This window comes from Olea europaea, chromosome 6 (genome assembly GCF_002742605.1).
Source record: "Olea europaea var. sylvestris chromosome 6, O_europaea_v1, whole genome shotgun sequence".
Lineage (NCBI taxonomy): Eukaryota > Viridiplantae > Streptophyta > Magnoliopsida > Lamiales > Oleaceae > Olea > Olea europaea.
The window spans coordinates 9,494,084-9,511,594 of NC_036242.1; the positions used below are offsets into that span (position 1 = coordinate 9,494,084).

Consider the following 17,511-nt stretch of genomic DNA (forward strand, 5'->3'; position numbering starts at 1 on the left):
ACATTGTAACAAAAAATACAGATACAAAGGTATACTTGACTTTTGAAGATAAATTTTCTACTTTGCAATGATCCAATACTTTATTTTTAACTTGTTCCACTAAATATTTACAGGTGGTTACTCAACTTTAATTTTTCAAAACATTATAATTCAATGATAGCAAAATACCTCGTTCAACCTTGCATTGTCCAACCCAAATGAGGTGAATCCCATCTCATTAGGTAATCATAGCTAGGGCGAAGAGTTCCTAATTCAAATTCTCCTAACCTACCTCCACCTCCTGAATATCTCTCGACGGGACATAAATAGGAGGCATGCTAACCCCATTCTATTACCATTTCTATTTCAATTTTTTTAACATGAACCTACCTTTTTTCGCTAATTCTAATACGTGGGATATTCTTATTCGCTACAAAGTGAATTCACTTGATGCGGATCAAGTGAAAGCATTAGACTAGTTCACATCAAGTGAATGCATTATTAGAGTAGTCATCTATGACCTAATGAAGTCATCATCCTTATAAAATATCTTGTTTTCAAAAAAATCCATCAAATAAAAAAGAACTTGTACCAAGATAAGAGTAAGTTAGTACTCAACAATCCATTTCTATATAGAAAAAGAATTGCATTGTTGGGTTAAGTAATTGAAAGAGACATGCAAGGCAACAACAAAGTCAAATACACCATTGATTCACCTCTTGGTGCAATTAAAGGTTAAAAAAACCGTGTTCACATAAGAAAAATTACTTATTAATAAATGTCGGAAAGATTCAAGATTTGCGGGCTTAATTATAATGAAATAAAACAAGATTTGCATGCTGATCATTGCCTCAACCAATAGTTGTATCGAGTCATTACTTAATAATTATCGAGAATCATGTAATATAAAGAGTAATGTTATTTGGCACATCAGTCTGCGTAGCACTAAATGTCATTAAATGAAATGTACAATTAAATTAATTATATAATTTCACATTTAATTGAATATATTATATAAATTAGTGCTCTAATACCACTGGTATAAGATAATATTATTCTATATAAATTGTAATTATTAAATATCTGCGTACCTAGTCATTTTGTAATTCTTATCTACGTTTGTCATCATTTTTTAGTCATATAATACNAATTGTAATTATTAAATATCTGCGTACCTAGTCATTTTGTAATTCTTATCTACGTTTGTCATCATTTTTTAGTCATATAATACATAAGTCATAAAGCGTAATGACACTCTTTTATCTGTCAGATATTTTAAAGTCCGTTTGACAATACTTTTAAAAAGTTAAAAATTACTTTTGTAACAAAAAAAAGTTATTTTTAAAATTTATTTGAATATTTTTTTCAGAAGTACTTGGTCAGCTATCGTTCCTTAAAGGGCACGAAACATTTAAAGGTGTAGTTACGGACGGTAAAGAGACTAGACCCATCCTTGATGGTCTAATGTGGTAGGACATGGGAGATTCAAAGGTGTGGTTAACGGCAATAAAGAGGACTTGAACCATCTTCAATGGTCTAATTTGGTAGGATATGGGAAATTCAAAGGTGTAGTTAAGGACCATTGACTATTTAAATTCAATTATTGAAATAAAAAGATTAATTATCCCTTCTCCTTTACGTTAGTGGGGTATGTATTTGGCACTATTAGGAGAATTCTCATACACTCTTCATCTTTACTTTTTAAGTCCCTCGATTAACATAGTATTTACATTCTCATACGTGCAAATTTTTCAATAAAATAACGTTACAAACAAATCAAAAAAATTCCTTATTTTTTAACCACACATTTTTCATCAAAATACTATTTTAAAATGTATTTTGGAAATGGCCAATGGGGCTCAAATATTATTTTGATATTAATTTGTTTTGTAACAATGAAGATTCTTCAAGGACAGCAGGTTTGTTCGAACTTTAGCCCCCGTTTGGCCCCCATTTGAGTAGTAGAGGAAAGCTCGGTCTCAGCATGTCCTACTTGTGTCTTGTTTTAAGCCTGCTATGCATCCTTGTTGGATTTATAATTTGAGGAATAGTGTTTTTTTTTTGTATTTTTTTTTTTTTGAAAAATTGATGATTGTAAAAGAGTAAAAGTTTTTGATTTAAATGAAATATTATTTTATTGAAAATTGTGTGATAAAAAATAAGAGAGAAAAAAATTTAAATTAAATTGATAAGTTTTAAAGGGGACCAAACAGATACTTAACTTTTATTGCTAATATTACATAATTGTTCAACCGAAGGGGAACAATTAAGTCAAAAGTCAAAAGCAAGTTGGCTAAAGTCAACATAAGGCAAAAAGGTCAAAAATAATTTGGTTTTCAAAATAAATAAGCTACAGATTGAAGACTTTGACTCGATCAAAATGAAAATAACCATCTCGACAATACTATTATGAAGTGAGAAAAAAATGCTGGCATGCTCCCTATGCACACCCATTATAATACAGTAATCAACTTCGATTACTATTTACCAATTTAAAAACATTTAAGGTATTTATATTGAAATGTATTAACGTCGATTTTAACAATTCTATACTTTTAGAGAAAATTTGTGATTTGTGCTCATTGATTGTTGATGGCAAAAATTCGTGTGACGCTCTTTTTAGTTTAGATGAATTTTTGACTGAATAAAGATTTTGTATGCTAGAATTTAAGCAGATAAATGATGTTATATTATTGGAATTTTTCTCAGGTTGGAATTTCTTTTTTATTTCCCCCCCCCCTTTTTTTTACTTGTTTTTTTTTTTTTTTTTTTATTGGTTGTTGAGTTCAGCTACGATAGATTCATGATGGCATCTAAGTATGAGACAATGTTTACTTGGTTAACTTGAACGATGCTAACATCACGATGAACACTTCTTCTATCGAGTTATGATTATGTTTTCATAAGACGTCTCTCGTGATCTGACTCTAACCTATATCGATAGAGCACTACAATTAGTCCATGAACTGACATGGCAAAAGCTTTCCTTCGACAAGCTATTTTGATTAAGTTAACGGGATGCCTTCAACTGATACAATGTGGACTTCAGATCGGCCACAACAATGATAAAAACTTAAATTGAATATCAATATCAATATTCATCCACAAACTTACATGTCACAATTTTTTCTTCTCTATTTATCTAGTCAAGTAATCTTGAGTTCTTGAAATTGAAAAAAAAAAGTGTAATAGACTATACTAGATGAACACTTCTTCTATCGAGTTATGATTATGTTTTCATAAGACGTCTCTCGTGATCTGACTCTAACCTATATCGATAGAGCATTACAATTAGTCCATGAACTGACATGGCAAAAACTTTCCTTAGACAAGCTCTTTTGATTAAGTTAACGGGATGCTTTCAACAGATACAATGTGGACTTCAGATCGGCCACAACAATGATAAAAACTTAAATTGAATATCAATATCAATATTCATCCACAAACTTACATGTCACAATTTTTTCTTCTCTATTTATCTAGTCAAGTAATCTTGAGTTCCTTGAAATTGGAAAAAAAAAAAAAAAGTGTAATAGACTATACTGAGAAACAATGTGAAAGCTTACCATAAAAGTAGGAAAATAGGACACAACGTGCTATGCCGCTCCACTACCCAACTCCCACCTGTAAATCGCACTCACCCATCTTCTCATTGGACTTGTCACTTCAAAACTAACCCCACAAAATAAAGTTACATTAAAATATCTCAAAATTAATTAATAATCCCATTCACCCGCCTCATGCAGTTTAAATAAATTATCACAAAATACTAAACTATGATTACAAACCATTTTTGTTAACTAAGAAGGTGTTAGATATCTATTTTCATATAAAAATGTATTTTAGAATAGTAAATTGATGGAAAATTTGTGGTTGAAAAATAAGAAATTTTTTTTTATTTACGTGTAATATTATTTTAATAAATAATGTGTGATTGAAAAGAAGAGAAAGAGAAATATATTTTGAAAAAAATGAGTACCAAACAGTACTTAAAATGCAAGCATATTTGGCCATCGCGAAAAGCGGCTATTTAGAAAAGATGAAGTTAAAAATGCCATTTTTAAGTACGATTAATGATCACTTTGACAGAGTTTTTATAAAATCAATAAGTGCTCGAGATTAAAAAATTATTTTTAAACATTTTTAGATAATTTTCTGAAAATATTTTATCTGACTAAGAATACTTTAAAAAAAAACACTAACCTAAATTTTCTTATAAACTTTTCTACCAGAAGAAATGAACTCTAAACATGTTGGGTGAAGTTGGATTTTTCTATTAATATAAAATTAGTACAAATGGATTCTGATAGAAAGTGAATTTAGCTTGAATGACAGTTTTGTCATATGTGATTAGTATAACAATAATTCTATTCTATTATTTGTAGCCCGCCATAAGCAGCAATGATACTTGTCTATTCCAACAGTGTGCACACAGTCAGAGGTTTCCGACAGGCTTCAATCCATGATTACTCCCAAATTTTCATTCTTTGTGCTGTACTGATTCTTGAGCACTGTGTCATCTTGAAAATTGCCTCGGTTTAAGAACAGGGTCGTTTGTTGGATTATAAGCGGATTTTTTGCAGAAAATTTGTTTGACTTTGGAGTTAAAAGGCAAGAAATGTGCTTTAACTTTTATGTTGATTTGATTTCTCCTTTACTTTTTCTTTTTCTTTTTTCTTGATTGATGTATTGAACATGAATTTGTTCTCTTGAGATCTGTGTTGCTGTTCTTGTGCGGACTCTATTTAGGGTTTTTGAACGAACAAATTATTTCAAGAATTATTTGTTATTGCTACTGAATTGGAATCCTGGGTTTTGGATAGTGAGGTTTCAGCTGGTGAGGTTTTATTTATTTATTTATCGAGACAACCGAATTTTATTGTATGTTACCGTATTTGGGCTTAACCTTTTTTGTATGTTCAGAATTATAAGAGTATGATTTGTATTTCAATTGAACCCTTTGCTCGGTTTATTCGGTATTTGTCTTTCTCATTATTATAGGGTTAATTACATGTACCTTAGGAATTGTGAGCTCTGGTTTTTTAATTATTGAGGTATTCATATTTTTCTTCTGATTCTACGTCTGCTTTTGTGGATTTGGTTCCGAAATGTGCTTAATTACATATAAATTTCTTATCTTGAGCTGTGATTGCTTCTGGTTTCAACTTTCAGGTCTAATCTTTTGTAAAAGCATACGTTTCTGGGTAGTACTTAATATGATTCTACTGACATAGAGTATACTACGAGTTTCGATTTTAACGTTGATATTCAGTTCTTTTGCAGGGTTTAATATCTTGTTTTTGCCATGGATTCTCCTCAATCTGTTGTGTCGCCACTGAAGAGCTCTTCTGTTTATCCTGAGTCCGAGAAGCAAAACACTAACCTTTTCGTAGAGAATGCCGGCTGCCTATCGAGAGGAACTGTATTTGGAAGGAAAGAAGCTATAAGCTCAAACCAAGAGGACTTCCTCGGCATTTTGGAGGTTTACATCCACCAGGCTAGGGACATCCATAACATTTGCATCTACCAAAAGCAAGATGTTTATGCTAAACTTTGCCTCACTAGTGATCCTGAAGATGCTGTCTCGACCAAAATCATTAATGGTGGTGGAAGAAATCCAATCTTCAATGAGAGTCTCCGACTTAATGTTCACAAGGTTTATTCCTCTCTCAAATGTGAGATATGGATGCTAAGCAGGGTGAGGAATTATCTTGAAGATCAATTGCTCGGGTTTGCTTTGGTGCCTTTGTCTGAAGTCCTTCTCAACAGTGGGAAGTTAGAGAAAGAATTTCCCCTCTCCTCAACCGATCTCTTCCACTCCCCTGCCGGATTTGTTCAGTTATCCCTCTCTTATGTTGGAGCGGCGCCTGATGTGATTCCAATTCCTGCTCTACCCACGTCTGTGGCTACTGATGCAGTAGTGCAGGATAAAGAATCACCCACATCTGTAACGGATGACTTTGAAAAAATTGAATTCCCAGATCCTAAAGTAGTGAGTGAGAATAATCAAATGGTTTCTGAGTATTTTGGGATCAAATGTGGCAATCAGGACTCTGAGAGTTCAGAGAGCCTGGTTACTTCCGATACTGAAAATCAGATAAGCTCAGATGTAGGGGTTCAACCCACGGAAAGTTTCTTGACCGACACCATCAGTTCCACTCTATTCCCCAAGCATGATTCACCTCCTAGCTGCGTATCAACAAATGGAACTTCATCTGTTTCACTTCCTCCGAGCTCTGAGTCCTCTGAGACCCACAGAGATTCTAAATCTCCAAACCAGGAATATGTCTCCTTTCCTAAGGATGATCTGAAGGAGAAAAATGCTGATGATGGAGATGCTGGGAGCAATACATCAGGTGGCATGTCAACTAATGAATTTATAAAGCCTCTTGTCACCGTAAACATTGAACAAGAGTCGAAGGTGGTGCAACAGGACATTGTGGATATGTACATGAAGAGCATGCAGCAGTTTACTGAGTCATTGGCCAAGATGAAGCTTCCAATGGACTACGAAAGTGGGCCTACCAGTTCTGGGAATTCAAGTTCGGATCAGAAATCACCAGCATCTAAGAACTCCAGCTCCCGAGTGTTTTATGGAAGTAGAGCTTTCTTCTGAACGTTGATTTGATTGGCTTAGAGTACACTGGTGACTTTGTTGATTAGAGTTGAAACTGATGGTAGTTGTAAAACTAAATGTATTATGTAATGTGGTGTTAATTATTGTAAGATGGGAATGTTTCAGATGGCGGAAAAGATCCCGACTTTGTACTTGTTAAGAGCTTTGTTCTGTTTTGTCCTTGACTTTTATTGTTAGACTTGTACTCTTTCCTCTGATTGTAATAACTCTGTTAATTATCAACTTCCCTTCAGTAATGGATCATCTTGACCTTTTCTAGCGATCACTTGTTGATGTGGTTGAGTACAAAGTATTGTTCAGCTGTAAGTATCAGAGTTTCTTTTCTGTTTGACAACATCCCAAAAATCATGCGTTTGCTTGTCCATACTTCTTCACTGGACTTTTCATAGTTGCATAATGATGACATTATTAGCTTTCAGTAGTATATTAGCACGTTCTTTAGATTATTATCGAGGAACGTGATCTTGTCTTGTAGCATAAAAGATGATAGCTAACAATAAAGGTTCTAACCTTGTGAAATTGCATTTTCGAAAGTCCAAACTACGAGAAACTAGGACTAAATCTAAATGTTTCACTATTTACGAATAGACACTTTAGGTTGGTACTTCAATTATTTCATTTGATCTTGTGTACATATGCCTCCTGCAAACCCATGCAATCTGGCCATCATCCCTGTATCTGACTCGCCATAGCCCAAACTTCTCCGCAATATCTTTTCCAGTTGAACACCTCCGGTCCCTTAAAAAGTCCACCATCCATTGCTGGGCCACTTTAAGATCTTGTTGAATGTCCCTCGACTTGCTTCTGTTCCTGTTTCCAAATGCAGCAACCCCCACAGCCCCAGCAGCAGCTGCACCGGCTGCCCCATAAAGAGTGGGAGAATCAACCAGATGTGCCACCTCCTTGCCAAGATCAGGTATCATTTCTCCCATCCCTGCTGCTAAATGGGCTCCAATCTTTAGGGCAAATGTTATAAGTTTCATGAACTTTTTCATGTATGGAGCAAGGCATTTCACTGTGACATTATCCACTTGCATTAGTTCACAACCAGCCTGATCTTCAACCACGTGCATTTCTCGTCGAAACTCACATAGAACATGCAGCCGGAGTGCAGTCATGCCTGAAATCATGGTGGTGACTAATCTCCTTGAGTAGTTCTCAGTTCTGACAAAATAGAACATATTTGGTACTTTTCTTTCTTCAAGTTGAACCTTGAAGTTCACGAGGTAGTTCACTTTGTTATGAAGTTCAATCAAAAGCCTGTATTCGTAATATCTCAGACCTTGAATTTCCTGCTTTATATCTCTGATTTCTTGTTCAATGATCTTTAGTCTCTGCAGAACTGTTTCAACGCCCTTGGCTATCCCAGCAAATGTTGGCTCAATCGAACCATCTATTTCTTCACTGCTAGTTGAAGGATGCTCTGAATCACTTTCCAATGGAACTTGAAGTTCTACAGCAAGGTTATGCAGATCATGGTACCTACAGTGAAGTACTTCTCGGAAGTCATCATCTGATAACAAATTCCTAGCAAAATCAAAATCAGATCCTGGAACAGGGCTGCCAGAATCCATCAATGGTTCCCAAGTGTGCTGATAATCATACATGCCGTCTGCAGGAACTGAGAGCAGCGCTTGTTTCAGTTGCTGCAGAGAAACATATTGATTTTTCCTGTATCTGGGGGGTGTTAGATTTTTAACACATTCTGGACGAAGGACATTTTCAATCAGAGCAATCCCATGACAGAGGCTCTGGATTGCAGGGATTATGAGCTGCTGGAAGAGTCTAAGAGTTTCCGTTAGGTTTTTGGTGGAGCATGCAAGTACATCAATGTAATAACCCAGTTGTCCACCAAGCTCTATGCGAATGTAGATGCCATTTATGCTTATAGAGATCAGATACTTCTCAAGGCTGTATGATGCTCCATGTTGATTCTTTAACCCCATGATTTTGTTGTGCAAGTGTACCTGGATGTCAGCAAAACTCCAACTTAAGAACTCAAGAATTTGAACCATCTCATCAAAAGTCAGCTACAGGAGATAATTGGCAAGAAGTATAAAAAGGGACTTGCCTGTAAGCGGGGAAAGAAGCCTGGCGTGAGAAACATGTGGCTCGAATCATCCAAGTGAAGATGTCTCCCTACGTAAATGCAATCAGAAGTGTTCACCTGCCACCTCTGAGCTTTCCACCTGCCTTCTTCTAGATTGGAGGTGATTAGTAGAGGTGAATTGGGGTCCGATGGATCTTGCTCATAACAGAGTTCCAGTTTCAGCATCATTTTTACAAGGTCGCTGGCGTCTAGGTTCTCAAAAACGTTTGAGCCCATTCCAGGGATGTGACTGTGCAAACTTCCAGCTATACCCTTTTCTAACTCTTTTCTGCTTATGAATCCACTTTTTTCAGTTGAACTTTGTCTTTTGACATCTATTCTTGTTAGCAGACCAAGTACCTCCCCACAAAACCACTCGCAGTCCAAGATTAAGAACCCCAATTTATCAAAATAAATCACCTCACCTATATGATGAAGACAGGTGGCAACTGCCCTCCTCCTCATCTCCATCTTCTCCTTATTATCGTGTCTTGAGCGAATTCTTAGGGATGGAATCTTCACTTGGCATAGCTCCCCAAACTCGTTCCACTTCATTGCTGGCTTGTTGCGGTTTTCTAGTCGCCAATCTGATAAAATTTTTACGAGATCATTGCAAAGCTGATAAACCCGTGGAACTCTTTCAAGAACCGTTTTGCTTGTCTTTCGGAGATGATGACTGAGTTTACTCACAGATGCAGTTGATCTTGCATCAACAGTAAACACAGTGGGATAGAATTCAACAAAACCTTGAAAATGTTCTCTTACTCTTTCAATTGAACTTACAGTAGCTTGTAAGTTATCAGATGGTTGGTTGATCTTGTCATAGTGTGTGAGCACCATAGTGACATTAGGCAGCATACATTGCTGCACTGCTCGTCTTGAGTTGGAAACAATAAACCTGAGCCAGTATTTGAGATCTTCTTCTATCTCACTGGGCGTCTTTGGTTCTTTATTGTTCGGCTTCCTATATAAACTCGATACTATCAGGAAGAAGGAGGCACTGCCATGCCCCGGAAACATGATATCATGCAGCGAATAGAACTCTTGCTGCCCGGCAAGATTCCATATCGAGATCTTCGTGTCTTCATCTTTAAAAGTCTTTATTTTCATTCCCACTGTTCTGACAGCTTGCTCAACAGGATTCACCAGAGTTCTTACTTGATTCATGTATGGAAGCTTTGAAGGCGAAAAGTTCTGAGATATGGAATTGCATAGTGTAGTTTTACCTGCACATCAAACCAGATTATTGCATATTGATCACATTTTCATTCAAGAAGATCAGGGTCTTCAATATTGCAGTGAGCATACCAGAAAATTCTTGACCACACAGGAAGACTCGGCAAGTCTTGGGCACTGTCATTGTCATGTCCTTGAGCAAATCAATATCTGGTTCTGGTTCTGACCTCTCTTTCTGGCCCAACCTCTGATATATTCCTTCTGTCTTCCCAGCAATCTGCAGTGGCGTTCGCACAAGATCAATATCTTCAATCCAAGGATTCACATTTAATGTCTCCATTATACTTTGCAGCACGGCCTCACCCTTCACACCTTTGCAACCTTGTAAAGATAAGCATCTTAAGGATGCGTTCCTCTCCAAGCTCTTGAAGATTTTCACCATATCGTCTGGATTCAAACTCTCATCATCATATATTCCAAAGCGAGTTACACTCTGATTGGAAGTCAGCATCTGTAGAATCGCTGCTAGTCCGTCCCTTCCTATCTTGTTTTTCCGTCCCCCAAAAGTTACCGACTTTAAAGTCACATTTGCTTGATTTTGCAAAGCAGAGAACCTGCTCAAAGGGCAGAGTAAATGTTCTACGCCTGTTCCTCCAAACCAGTTTCCATCAAGGTACAAGCTTTGCAAACTCTGATTCTTAAACAGCCCTGCTGCAACATAAACAACTCCTTTGTCTTTTAGGCAAGTTTTAGACAAATTCACCTCTCTAAGGCTTCGGTTCTGTTCTAGTACCCAACGAAATTCCTTTGCCCAGCGCGACTTCAGCTTGACTCCGGTCATGTCAAGGGACCTTACGGTTGAATTCCACCCCAACGCACAAGCAACTCGGCATGCTCCTGAAATATCAAGATGGTATATCCTAAGTGTGTTATTCTCAGGTACGAATTCAACCACCTTGGAACTTTTCTTGTTGTGATCTGCACTCCAGACATGAACCTCCATAGATCGATTCCTAGCCAAAACAGCTGAAATTAAAGGTGTTGCTGTAATTGACTTGGAGTCGAAAATCGTCAACATCTTCAGAGTCGAGTTTGCTTCAATCATTTTAGATAGTTCTTCTGCGCCTTTCGACCCAATTGAGTCTTCCCATATTTGCAACTCTTCCAAGTTACCGTTTTCCTTAAGAGCTGAAGCAACGAGTTCAGCTCCATCCGAACCAATACCTGACTCAGATAGGATGATTTCCTTAATCCATTTATTCGTCCTCAAAGTATCTGTTAGCTCTGATAAACACACTATATCAAACTTGTTTCTTTGAAACACTAGTTGCCTGATGCTCGAGCTGTTTTCGAGCAGCAACCGGAGATCTTTAACTTGTTGAAGCTCCCATTCGACCTGGTGGAACTCCAAGTTCTTCAATGAAGACCGGCTGCCGCCAGCTGTTCCTAAAACTTTCAGAAGCTGAGAGAAGTGCTGACGACTATCTTCTGAAATATTTACATTCAGGGACTTTTCTGTTTCTTGGTGACAACCCGAACTTGGTTGGGAAAGGAAGAAGGAGACACTGTGCAGGTCGAGACTGCCGGATTTCGTCACGTGCAGAACCCATTGAAGATCTTTTAGGTTTTGGTTTGATGCCATTGTTTGAGACTGTTTGTGATCAATAGAAGATCATCAAGAAAAATGATTTCATCTCAGCTGTTCATCGGTTATATAGCCATAATATGATGAACTGTTTGCATATCAACAATTTGATGTAATCATGATTTCTTTCGGTGGATTTGACTGTTTTATGCCCATGTGCGATGTATTTACCATTTAGCAATGTTAAAAATAAGTTTTTCTAGCTTCACATTGACTAAAGCTTCCATTATAAAGAGTCTTGATTCTCTACTTCTATTCGAAGGAAAATTTTGGAGCTAACACTGTTTAGGTTTTCAGTTTATACTTTTTATAGTTCTCTCCTTTTGTAATAGACATATACCAGTCTATCTTGGTTCAAAATTGGTTCTAATTCTAGCTCGGTATGGACCATTTTTTGGGTCGGTCAGTACCGGGCAACGAATGGATCGAGTGGCTAATTGACACGATTTGATTTACACCTCTAATATATTTCCAATGAAGTTCTGTGATGTACGTTGAGGTCATTATCACATTGGGAGAATTCCCACAGCAAAAAGATAAAAATGAGAGCAGCAAATAATTCACTTTTTTCAACTTTTAAGCTGTTGGGAGCTGTCAGTGGACTCTTTTCTTCTTCTTTTCCCATTGGGAAAATAAAGAATCCGAAGAATGCGGAGAACAAGGTAAAGGAAAGTTGCAAATTTTCTTTACGCTTGTTTGATGTAAATTTTTTGAAAAATGTGTATACGAAGAACTTGTGATAAAAAGCACAAACAAGTAATGAGTCCACGTGCAAAATTATTTTATTAAAAAAGTGCTTGGTTGAAAATAAATTTTAAAAAATAAGTTTTAAAGAACAGCATCAAATAGAGATTTCATATCATCTAAAAGATAGTACCGTCATATTTGATTAAAGATGTCTTTAGATATTTGTCGTAACCGTGTAAAGAGCCATCCTCGATAATCTTGCAGAAAGTAGACTCAAGAATACTGAACATGATTAAGAATGTGCACACAATGAAGGGGACAAAAAAAAAAAATCAAATAAGACAATATCTGCACAGATGAACTTTAGCTAGCATTATTACCATGGAAAAATTCATTTAAAAAGCCTAGTATCCTGTCGACTGGTGGAATTCCTAATAGAAGAGAGCAAGAGAGAAAATAAATCAAGTCTCTACCAACAGTATAGAAACAACTAGTATTTTATTTTAACAAGTACATATTCATTCCAAGAATTCTAGGAACACAATATCAGCAAAAGACAGAAATAAATAGGTATAATAAAAGGAGCTGGACAACGAAATAGAAAACCGAACATATTATATGTTTCCATACAGAAATGAAGTTTTAAACTCGTCAAATACAGAACCACCTGTAAATTAATGAATCGTTCGCTGAACAGAAGCCTAGATGGCCAGCTCTCTCCTATTACACACTAACAAATCGAACTCAACCTCACATACAATTTGATTAAAATGCAAATCCTAGAAAAATATAAAATCAAAAGTTCGCCACTAATCAAAGTTGGCGAAAAGTAAACAAGAAAAAGAATACAAAAAAGAATTCTCCATCTTTTTTATGCTTTACCAGTGGTACTATCTTGTTGAAGAGGAGCACAACAAATTAACTAGAATGGATTCTCCAAAGTGTATCCCGCAATCTGATTTACATCTCAGTCTAAATTGACAAAAGAACCTGGGTAATTTATAGAAATTAAACCTAAAATCTTCACGACATCATTAGACACCGCTCTCTGTGAAAGCATCTACTCTGAACCAACCCCTGTTTGCTGCGTGTAATGACATCATTATATGCTGAGGTATGTATATATATGAGGGCTACATACGAAGTTCACAATCCAAGTGTTTTCTGAAGCCTCTTCTCCAAATTATCTGTAGCTATTTAAATTCTGATGCTTCCTATGCAGCAATTCCTGTAGAAAGTCATTGAGAAAAATCATCAAAATGAATTCAGATGTATTATTTATTTACCATTTCAATTACTGAACCTATGTAGATCTGCAGAATCATCATAAGACTAATTGGAACATTACATCGTAAAAAATCTCTCAAACTGGGATGCACACTGCATTGTCCTAAAATGCACAGACGAGGAAAAATGAAGTGTCAGCCTCACCTAAACACCATTCTGAGGAAGGATATGCCATCCATTTGTTACGATAAAATAACTTTCTCAATGGTACAAGGAAAAGGAAATGAAAAAAATCCCTTCCCAAAACAGTAGGAAAAATGAAAAAAGGAGTGGAAGACTACTGATTTTCTAGTTACAATAAATATATTTTACATATAACAGTAACTAAGAACTTGTTGGATTTCATTTATCAATTCCAGGCAATTTTTTATATTTTCTTCAATTGAATGAAAACTCAAATGCTATCAAGGCTTCAATTTTCAAAGAATTCTATTTAACAGCAAAAATTACCACTGATGTCTTTTTACATTATCATCTAATGAAATTCCTCCTAGCACGTAATGCAAATCCTAAGGGCACATAATTGTCTTCATCATACAATCTATTTAGATAACATTCTTTATGGGGAGTAAAAGGTATCATTTTTTCTGACCTACAAATTTTCAGATTCTGAAAGGACCTTCTTGATATGTGATTCAAACATTGATTAGGTAGTTAATTGATTCAAATGATTGCACCATATAATATCTTATCACACCCATATGCAGAACATTACTCCTAGATTATAAAAGTTTACAGTGCTCAACAGAAGTATGAACAAGCAGGTTAGCAAAGATATTTGTGGTTATCAAATGATGACAATGCAGAAGAGAACTAATTTTCCAATTTAATATCTGTTTCACGACTTAATGATATAAGAGTAATTTCATTTTCTGTGAACATTGATACTTTAGAGCAATACTTGGACATATAAATTCTAATTTTAAAGTATGATTATTTTACAAAATTGTTATTGTGTGATTTATTCTCAGATTTAACAGCTCTAGACGAAGATTCGCATTAACAAAAAATCCAAAATACTTTTTATAGAGCAGTACAAGTTTTATAGTGTTAAGAAGTATGTTTGCAACTATAGCATGAAATATTGCATAATAGGACAAACAGTTTTTACCTTTAGTGGATTGTCTACTTGCAATATTATAGCCAACCCCAAAATCATCAGAATCATTGACAGAGACATCTTCTGAATTTCCCAGTCCATAACGAAATGAACCCGAATTTTCTAGCTCAGAAGACATTGTTTGCCATGTTGGATCCCCGTGCACTGATCCACTACGGTAAAAATCTCCGTAAGATCCTTCGTAATTTCCACTAGATGTGGCAAATGAAGATGCTGTGGGCACAACTGTGCCACTGTTCCTCCCATATCCTCCAGTTCCAATTGCATAACTGTTTTCTCCACCTCTATAGCCAACATTCCCATCAGAGAAGCCAGAAGAACTCCCCCCAAGTGACGCAGCAATATGAGCAGTTCCCCAGTTTGCACCATTATTTCCAAAGACTCCAAAGCCGCCACTTCCCGAACCAAAGTATGAACCAGAGCTACCATTAGTTGTAGAAGTATTAAGGGCACTATTTCCCCACAAATTTCTGGATGACATATTGTAAGTGGAATCACCTCGACTACTACCTGTGCTATAACCAATGGGAACATTGTACCTGCTTTGATTATTACCAAAATAGGGGTTTAGAATGTGCCCGTAACCAAGATTTCTGCTGAAGTTTGAACCCCCTCCAAGCACAGCATTCAATCCTTGATCCATATTGACGCCCATTCCATATGCACGAGAACCTAAAAGTGAAAACCCGGAACGAGAACTAGCAAGTGGATTATACCTCCCATCCACCCCAACACCATAGGCTCCAAGAGAGTTCAGATTATATCCCGGGGAAAAGCTATTCAGTAAGTTGTTGGCTCTATTTAAACCGTAATTGTACCCAACAAGGGCACTTCGGTTGGGCCCCGGAGAAAATTCTTTCGGTACAGCCCTCTTTACCTCAATCATCTTACCATTGAGTTCATGAAAATTCTTGTGCAATGCTCTATCCACTGCATCCTCGGAATCATATGTTATAAATCCGAAACCTCTTGGCCTTTGAGTGTTGTGGTCATACATCACTACAACATCCACTATGGTACCAAATTGATCAAAGTAATTTTTAAAGTCACTTTCAGTTACGGTCGATGCTAGGCCTCCTACAAAAATCTTTTTAGTTCGTCCAGAACCTGGTGATTCTTGAGTGCTACTACTGTTTCTATTTACCAAGTGTTGATCATCCCTTGGAACAGCTTTTTTTGCTTCCACCTGAAAGGCAAATGGGAGTAAAATAATCCAGAAAATATACAGTTGTCCATCTAAAAATCAAATCTTGGAGCTAGGAAATCCTGGAAAGGCAAAAGTTTCTTATTATCTATTTGCAGTTACAAGAAGCTGCATATGCTTTAACAATACACAAACAGCATTGATACATTTTCAAAATATTGTAATCTATAAATGATATGTTCAACCAAACTACTCACGGTTCGTCCATCAATGGTATGCTTTTCCTTAACCACTCTTTGAGCAACTGCAGGGTCAGCAAAGACCACAAAACCAAAGCCACGAGCACGGCCAGTGATACGATCTTTCATGATCACTGCCTGTATGACTTCTCCGTATGCACCAAAATATTCTTTAAGACGATCCTCATCTGTGTTCCAGGAAATCCCGCCAATAAATAGTTTACCTTGATCTGACTCCATGTTTCTACAATTCCATTTTCAGTTGATAAAATATTCAATAACGTTCTATCAAGGATAACAATTTATAAAGGGAAACAACGTAAAAGAAAATAAACTTAGTCAAATTGACAACAAAATTTGTTTACAAAAGGAAGTCAGTCGAACAGCGAAGAATCACCGGTCTTGTGAAATGTGTAGATCAATTCAAGAATGAGAAGATGACTTCTACACATTTCAAGAATGAGATAATAACCATAAATAACTTGAATCGTTGAGGTTGAAGCTGATTATTGCATAATGTAAATACATCCAAAAAAATCCAGAATACCAATCAATAAAAGATAAATCTAACAGATCCAAGTATAGATAAAATGCAATTGAACAAGAATGTATAATACCCTATACAGAAAAATCAAGCAGGAACCAATAAGACAGTGATTATGGGAAATGCTGGATTTAGTTTGAATTCATTCGATCCTTCTTTCCACATTCAAGCTTCAATCTTACAATCCTGAAAATCCATAATTCAGGTAGATCAGACATACCCAAAGGAAAATTGATAAAGAAATATAAAGATCGGATTTCTATTGAAGGAAAAATAATAATAATAATAACTTTGGAAGACCCACCATTAAAGGGAAGCCAAGAAGGCAAAAATTGAATGAAGCTAAGATCTAAGAAGATGAATATCCAAAAATGGGAATAGAGGACGTGCTCAACCTTTCTTTGGTTTGTCTCTGCGATACTCCTTCTCTTCCTTTCTTTTTTTTTTTTTTCTTTTTTTTTTTTAATTTATTCCACCCTTTCAAATTGAATCAGAAGAAATTCCTTTCTGGATATTCCACTTCTTTCAAATTGAATCAAAAGAAATGGAATTCCTTTGCAGAGAGAGAGAGAGAGATTGGTCGTGTTGAGCAATCCTTCAAAGAATATTTAGAGGAGCCTAAGGTAGATAATAGCAGATGATGAGTTTTAATAATTTCTAATAAAAATAAAATACAATAGATGCCTGCATGATTTTTGTCTGGATTTCTCCTTTATTTTTCCATAATTACTATTTCTTTTTGCTTATTATGTGTATAATAATTATAAGTATTTAACAATAGCTAGTCGTCTTTGTTTATTTCTTGAATAACTGATCATGTTGACCTCAAAATTTGATCCTTTGAATCGATAAAACTCCGACACTAAGTCATCTGCACACTTAACACAAGGTTATAATGCAAGATCATTGCTCCAGTGGAGGTACAATAATTTTATGCACTTTGACGATCGGTCAAATACAGAAA

At 36.0% G+C, this 17,511-nt stretch overlaps 3 protein-coding genes across 9 annotated transcripts; 1 reads left to right on the plus strand and 2 right to left on the minus strand.

The window, feature by feature from the left end:
* Positions 1 to 4,321: 4,321 nt before the first annotated feature.
* LOC111395767 lies at positions 4,322 to 6,881 on the plus strand. Of its 4 annotated transcripts, none has more exons than XM_023021904.1 (2): positions 4,322 to 4,590; positions 5,252 to 6,881. In XM_023021904.1, exon 2 carries the CDS (start codon positions 5,285 to 5,287, stop codon positions 6,593 to 6,595), a length of 1,311 nt encoding a protein of 436 aa, XP_022877672.1. In that variant the 5' UTR covers positions 4,322 to 4,590; positions 5,252 to 5,284; the 3' UTR covers positions 6,596 to 6,881. The 4 variants fall into 4 exon arrangements, with proteins under 4 accessions (XP_022877672.1, XP_022877671.1, XP_022877674.1 ...); XM_023021903.1 differs by having other exon boundaries at positions 4,329 to 4,590; positions 5,263 to 6,881; XM_023021906.1 differs by lacking the exon at positions 4,322 to 4,590 and adding an exon at positions 4,640 to 4,816 and having other exon boundaries at positions 5,263 to 6,881.
* Positions 6,882 to 7,107: 226 nt separating this feature from the next.
* Positions 7,108 to 11,775, minus strand: LOC111395769 (protein TORNADO 1). The gene is made up of 3 exons (XM_023021907.1): positions 10,014 to 11,775; positions 8,688 to 9,931; positions 7,108 to 8,583 (listed from the first exon to the last, which is right to left on the minus strand). The coding sequence occupies exons 1-3, from the start codon at positions 11,521 to 11,523 to the stop codon at positions 7,210 to 7,212; spliced, it is 4,128 nt and encodes a 1,375-aa protein (XP_022877675.1). The 5' UTR covers positions 11,524 to 11,775; the 3' UTR covers positions 7,108 to 7,209.
* Positions 11,776 to 12,811: 1,036 nt separating this feature from the next.
* LOC111395770 (heterogeneous nuclear ribonucleoprotein 1-like) lies at positions 12,812 to 17,186 on the minus strand. Of its 4 annotated transcripts, none has more exons than XM_023021909.1 (5): positions 16,943 to 17,186; positions 16,621 to 16,733; positions 16,022 to 16,247; positions 14,612 to 15,806; positions 12,812 to 13,441 (listed from the first exon to the last, which is right to left on the minus strand). In XM_023021909.1, exons 3-5 carry the CDS (start codon positions 16,241 to 16,243, stop codon positions 13,428 to 13,430), a joined length of 1,431 nt encoding a protein of 476 aa, XP_022877677.1. In that variant the 5' UTR covers positions 16,244 to 16,247; positions 16,621 to 16,733; positions 16,943 to 17,186; the 3' UTR covers positions 12,812 to 13,427. The 4 variants fall into 4 exon arrangements, with proteins under 4 accessions (XP_022877677.1, XP_022877680.1, XP_022877676.1 ...); XM_023021912.1 differs by having other exon boundaries at positions 16,022 to 16,191; positions 16,852 to 17,186; XM_023021908.1 differs by having other exon boundaries at positions 16,852 to 17,186.
* Between the last annotated feature and the right edge of the window lie 325 nt (positions 17,187 to 17,511).

Coding starts and splice junctions, on each gene's coding strand:
- LOC111395767 (XM_023021904.1), top strand. CDS start 5,285: ATGGATTCTCCTCAATCTGTTGTGTCGCCACTGAAGAGCTCTTCTGTT.
- LOC111395770 (XM_023021909.1), bottom strand. CDS start 16,243: ATGGAGTCAGATCAAGGTAAACTATTTATTGGCGGGATTTCCTGGAAC. Junction 15,807..16,021: donor ATACCATTGATGGACGAACC/GTGAGTAGTTTG, acceptor TTTGCCTTTCAG/GTGGAAGCAAAAAAAGCTGT.
- LOC111395769 (XM_023021907.1), bottom strand. CDS start 11,523: ATGGCATCAAACCAAAACCTAAAAGATCTTCAATGGGTTCTGCACGTG. Junction 9,932..10,013: donor GTGTGGTCAAGAATTTTCTG/GTATGCTCACTG, acceptor TTTGATGTGCAG/GTAAAACTACACTATGCAAT. Junction 8,584..8,687: donor GCTTCTTTCCCCGCTTACAG/GCAAGTCCCTTT, acceptor GCTGACATCCAG/GTACACTTGCACAACAAAAT.